At 41.4% G+C, this 5712-nt stretch overlaps 1 protein-coding gene across 2 annotated transcripts; it reads right to left on the reverse strand.

Annotated features, from left to right (window-relative positions):
- Positions 1 to 1269: 1269 nt before the first annotated feature.
- LOC125515433 (disease resistance protein Pik-2) lies at positions 1270 to 5509 on the reverse strand. Of its 2 annotated transcripts, XM_087529012.1 has the most exons (4): positions 4415 to 5509; positions 2213 to 3830; positions 1788 to 1956; positions 1270 to 1710 (listed from the first exon to the last, which is right to left on the reverse strand). In XM_087529012.1, the coding sequence occupies exons 1-3, from the start codon at positions 5239 to 5241 to the stop codon at positions 1915 to 1917; spliced, it is 2487 nt and encodes an 828-aa protein (XP_087385138.1). In that variant the 5' UTR covers positions 5242 to 5509; the 3' UTR covers positions 1270 to 1710; positions 1788 to 1914. The 2 variants fall into 2 exon arrangements, with proteins under 2 accessions (XP_087385138.1, XP_048536857.1); XM_048680900.2 differs by having other exon boundaries at positions 1788 to 3830; positions 4415 to 5507.
- Between the last annotated feature and the right edge of the window lie 203 nt (positions 5510 to 5712).

Genomic DNA, 5712 nt, shown 5'->3' on the forward strand with positions numbered 1-5712 from the left:
TGAAACATAGAATAGATTTGGAAGCGCGAACAATTTCTTAAAGAACGAACATTTTTTGAATATTGAGAACAAATTTTGAAACATAGAACAAATTTGAAAAATCCCGAATATATTTGGAAGCGCAAACATTTTTTGAAAACCTGAACAAAAAAGTTGAAGTCCAGTACATTATATTAATTTCGAAAATTTTGCACTTTTTTGTGTAACGAGAACAATTTTTAAAAAGTTGAACATTTTATGGAAAGGCAAACAAAATTTGAATATTTTGAAAAAAAAGATAAAAGAAAAATAAAATGAAATAATAAACCAAAGAAAGAAAACAAACAGAAAAAACCAAAAAGAAGAAAAAAAGGAAACAGAAAGGAATTTGAAAATCTGAAGAACAAAAAGGAAATAGAAAGAGAAGAAAAGGAATTGAAAAAATGAATTAAAGAAACAGAAAAACAAAGAAAGAAGAAAAAAAGAGAAAGAAAAAAAGAAACAGAAAAAGAAAAAAAACAGTGAAAAACCGGTTCAAGAACCTTCTGGAAGGTTCCCAAAACCGGTCAGGAACCTTCCAGAAAGCACCCAAAACCGGATACTGTAGCCCGCGTAGTTGGGCCGGGCCATCTGGATCGCTCGGTCGCTCGGCTCTGTGCGTTCGCTCGACAGTCTGCCGCAATGAGCGTCCGCTAGGATATTCCCCAAACGTATCCTTTTTCCGGAAAAAAAAACTATCCAGATCCAATCTTTTTTATATAATTCAGGCCGAGATCAATTTCCCTTTTTTGAATAGAAGCCCGGATCAATTTATTTTTCTGAATAGAAGCCCATACCAACTCCCCTTTCTACCCAGCCAGCAGCACCGGGCCGCCATGGGCCATGGCTCCCTGTGTTCCTTGGCGTGCGAGGTCGCCCTGTTGGTTCTCACTTGCGGCCTACCGGGATCCCCTGTTTCTGGCCGCCATGGGAGCAGCAGGGCTCTGTCGATACCCCAAACTGTGTGGAAGCACAAGTTAACAACAGTGACACAATTGCTTTCCTTGTTTGATTTGGTAGCTTTTGATTCGACTGTCACAAGACGACCTGATGACCCATCCTTATATGTTCGCTCACTCTCACTTGCTTTTGTAGGTTGTCTTCAAAATCAATCATCTTGCATTTTTATTTTTCGGAAGTGACACTTTTTTCTTTTTATCTTCCCTGTATTCCTGAATCCTAAAAGCAAGAGCTCATGCAGCCATCTGCCTATACAAGCTTAAAATTTACTGTTGCCAAGTGCTGAGTTGATACAGTTGGCCAGAAGTTCAATGCTGGGTACTTTCTGCTGAATCATTTACCTACTGTACATCCCAAATCTGCCACACTACCCTTACATCCCTGAGACTTTTTTTTTGCGAATGCCTTACATCCCTGAGACTGAAACCAGGTGAAGCAGTTTACACCACATCAGTTCAAGCTACAGTAGAATAGTTCAAAGTATTGGAGTGACAAGACAACGTTTCAACTCTGGAACCTAAGATCAAACTAACTTACACAAGTACACACACAATAATTCTTAAAACTAGTAATAAATGCAAGAAATTCTGATCGTACAATATTCCCTCAAAAGCAAATAGTACCATGTGGCAGAGCAACTAACACCACTTCCTCTGTGATGTCTTAAGAGTTCAGGCATTACCACGACATTTCAATGAAGCCATCATGCACTTGCGTTTAACAGAAGATTCACTGAATAGACGAAGGGAAAACATGTCACATATGGGCGTCAGAAAGTGTTATACGAAATTGATAATTGTGATTAATACCTCTTGCATTGGTAGTCAAATGTCAGTTCCCTGACAGCTAGCTCTCTTCATCGTCAATGCAGCTTTCTTCCAACTCGGTCCCGGATAGATAACTTGGGACGATTGGGATGGCAATTTGCCTCGTTCCTTATAGCAGCAGATGCAGCAGAGCAGCTAACGGAAGATGTGCCTACATAATTGCAAAGAGTAAACATGGCATCTCTGAGACATGGGAGGTGGCCAAGACCCAAGTAGAACCCATAATCTTCTGCCACTGAAACAAAAAACGGCACCACAAGCTTCTCCAGCTTTGGCAGTGCTCCTTCTTCAAACGTCAAGTAAATTGCACTTTCCCAGCAGATAAGGTATAATTCCTTCAAACACGGAAATGCAATGCCTTGTATGGTAAGCCTTTCGTTTTGGAAGGTATTGAATGTTATACTCACACAAAGTAAGGCCGGCATCTCTCCCAGCATCCGCAGATCCTCCTCTGTTGCTTCAATCAAATTAATGTTCAGCTTTGAGAGACTGGTGAGTGCTGGTACAATCCACTTTGGCATCTTTGGTAAATAGTAGCTACTGGTCATCCAAAATGTTTGGAGGTTATATGGAAGAGGGGACCAAGAATCTAAGAACTGGATGGGTGTTGAATCCGGAGAGTATATCCATAAAGACTGGAGTTTGCAAGTGACAAGCTTGCACAGTGAGGAGAATAACATCTCTTCATGTCTCTTGTATTCCTGATATCCTCCACCATCCAACTGTAGATGGAGTTCTTTCAAACGATTTAGATTCCCCAATTCCTCGACTGCATGTAATGGACTCTTGATAATATTAAATCCCGAGATCGCCTGTAAATTCCTCATATTTCCAATCCCATTTGGTAACTTCATTTCACCGTGAGGACCGGGATATCTTGCAGTGAGTAGATGTTGTAGCTTAACAAGCTGAATAATTCCAGTGGGCAATTCTTCTATCTGTGTATCTCTAATATCTAGCGTCTCTAGACCATATAGCTTCACAATTCCTGATGGTAGCTTCGACATGTCAGTGCCCCTAAAGCTCAGGTACTTCAGCTGGACTAGCTTATCTACACCGTTCATATCGTAATCGTGTAGATTCTCACAATCTTGAAATTCTACTACACGCAAAGCTTCAAACTGAACAAGTCTAGGCAAGTGTTTGATGCAAGTTGATGCTATCACTGTCAGAGATCGTACATGGCTTAGATTTTCATTTGCCAATATGGATGCAAGATCTTGGTCAATATGCTGGACTGATAGTCGCCGAATAAGACCATCACGCTTTGCCAAATCAGTTTGACCATGGCCTGCCAAAGAGATGAAATTATCTTCAACCGATTTTGAAATAATGAGCTCAAGCATCATGTCATGGACTTGACAAGCACGAGCCTTTCCATCATAGCCAATTTCAATTGGCTGGACCATACTTTTGTTTATTAGCTCATAGAAGTGGTTCTCGGCAACCTCTTGCTTGCTTTGTCCGCGCTCTTCAGAGATGAAGCCTTCTGCTATCCATCGCCTCACTAAAATATCTCTCTCAATCACATAATCCTCAGGATATATACTTAAATATAACAAGCAGGTCTTGAGATTGGGTGAAAGATCATTGTAACTAAGGGATAATATGTTATTCATTCCATCTAAGCTTCGGTTTTTGTCCAATGCAGAACCAATAGACCTTCTGACCCTCTCCCACTCATCTTTGACCACTGGCTTCGTTGCCAATAAACTTGATATACTGATAATTGCCAATGGGAGGCCTCCACATTTCTTCAGTATTTTGTTCGAAATTTGTTTTAGCACGTCAGGGCAACGGTCCTCCGAACCAAATATTCTTTTGAAAAACAATATTTTAGAGTGCAGATCACTTAGGGCTTCTATTTCATACATGCGACCATTACCATCTAGGCAACATGATCTTGCTACATCAACAATGCGTGTAGTAGCTATAATTCTGCTGGAAAAATCATTCTCTGGGAAAGCATACTTGATAGCGTTCCATGCTGATATCGACCATATATCATCAATAACGATGAGATACCTAATAGATATAAGTAGTTAATGTTAATCAACTATGAAAAAGAGTTCAAGTGCAGAACAAGAAGATACCAATGTCATGTCAAAAGAATTCAACCATATACAAAAAAAACACTACGAACTCCAAGAGGATGGTAATAAAAATACTCAAAAATAAATAGCAAGTAAACCATGATAATCTAAGCATCATATAAGGCGCAAGTACTCAACAAGTTAAGGTCTACCATCTGTCTATTGCCTATGTTGCCATCTGTAGTTTGCTTACTTAACTAAGACTTTAGCCATAGTTGGAACTCAAAACTAACCAACTTAAGTTCAAAAAAGATTTCACTCTAAGAAATGTTTGCCCATGATCATACAAGCATCATTTTACAATACTTGTGTGAGTAAAAACAAAATCGTCTAGAACACTTGTTTGAATATCCAGTGTGTGGTGTAGCATATTTCGAGTCCTTTGAGTACAACACTGATCTTTAACCTCTATACACATTTGTTTACAGTTTGATTCTTTTTCATTTCAGTATAGTCAGGCTAGTATTAAGAAATTATCCTAAATATGTTTGTTAGAAAAGGGGGGCTGAAAATTACCTCTTATCTTGTAGGAGTTCTTTTATCTTCACAATACATTTCGCTTCATCCCAAGTGTCGATTCCTTTCGCAAAATCTTCCTTGCAAGGCAATTGGGAGATTAAATCCTTCATAATTTTCTTTACATTAGGTTTTTGCGAGACAGAGACAAAAGCTTGACAATGAAAATGCCCTTGGATCTTGCGGTAGACCTCCCTTGCCAGTGTTGTTTTTCCCAACCCACCAAAGCCAACAATGGACAGCACCCTGTGATGCTTGGTTGAGCTACTTTCATCTTCCAGCATCCAACTAGCAAGATCATCTTTTGGACCATCAATGCCCACAAGGTGCGCTTCGTCAACAAGAAGAGCAGACAAGCGGGGATCCACGGCTGAATGTTCAAAGGGGCAGCAGGGAATTTCATCCAGCTTGTAACTACTCTTCAAATCTTTTACCTCCTTGAGACGAATTTTCAGATTGTCGATCTTGTTGGCAATTCCACTACGAGAGCCCAACGTCTTGAGCCGGCGAGCAGTCTTGTGGAAGAACTCCTTGAAGCCAACCTGGTGATGACCGCCATCACCGAGCTGGTGGATGAACTTGTCTATGACATCCTCAATATCGTAGGTCAGCTCCCTCACAAGGGATATCCACGCCTTCACCTGGACGTCGGGATCTTGCAACATCGTGTACTTGTGGACCGCGGCATGCATGCCGGTCAGCTCAGCTTTGAGCGAGCGGATCTCACGGCGGACGCCTTTCAGGCGGGCGCACTCACCGGCAAGCAAACCGGTGAGCTTCATCAACAGGGGACCCAACACACCGTGCGAAGCACTCACCGCCTCCATTGACCTCTAGCTCTCTATTGCTCTCGTTTATGCTTGGTGTGGAAAGAAGTGCAGGAAGAGGACTCCTACTGCTCCGGCTAGCCTGATGAGATATGGATTCATTGGCCAGGAGATGAGATATAGGGAAGAAAATTCCGACGACTGAGGCCCCAAGTCGGCGCACATCTCCTTTTCTTGGACTCGGGTGTAGATATTTTTCTTAGCCTCTCGCGACGCTTCTCACGCTCTATCCATGGCTGTAGTAGCTGTGGACAGTGGACAACGTCCTGTCTGCTTCACAGCTCTGCAGGCCTTCTCGAGAAAACAGGGGAAACGATTAGAGCAGAGTGGCCAACATGCAAGCGACTAATCTAAAAAAAATGAACGGTATATCTCCAAAATAAATATGCTCCACTCACACATTATCTCACCCCTTGTCATATCAGAAAAAAGAAACAGATAAAGGCAAGTGGAGTAATTAAGGGAGTTGTG

The sequence above is a fragment of the Triticum urartu genome, chromosome 6A, assembly GCF_056163025.1.
Source record: "Triticum urartu cultivar PI428250 chromosome 6A, HENAU_Tu73, whole genome shotgun sequence".
Taxonomy (NCBI): domain Eukaryota; kingdom Viridiplantae; phylum Streptophyta; class Magnoliopsida; order Poales; family Poaceae; genus Triticum; species Triticum urartu.

Bases quoted from the DNA above. Each gene is read 5' to 3' on its own strand.
- LOC125515433 (XM_048680900.2), bottom strand. From the start codon at position 5,241: ATGGAGGCGGTGAGTGCTTCGCACGGTGTGTTGGGTCCCCTGTTGATG. The intron at 3,831-4,414 runs GTAATTTTCAGC...TATATCTATTAG, and splicing joins GAACTCCTACAAGATAAGAG to GTATCTCATCGTTATTGATG.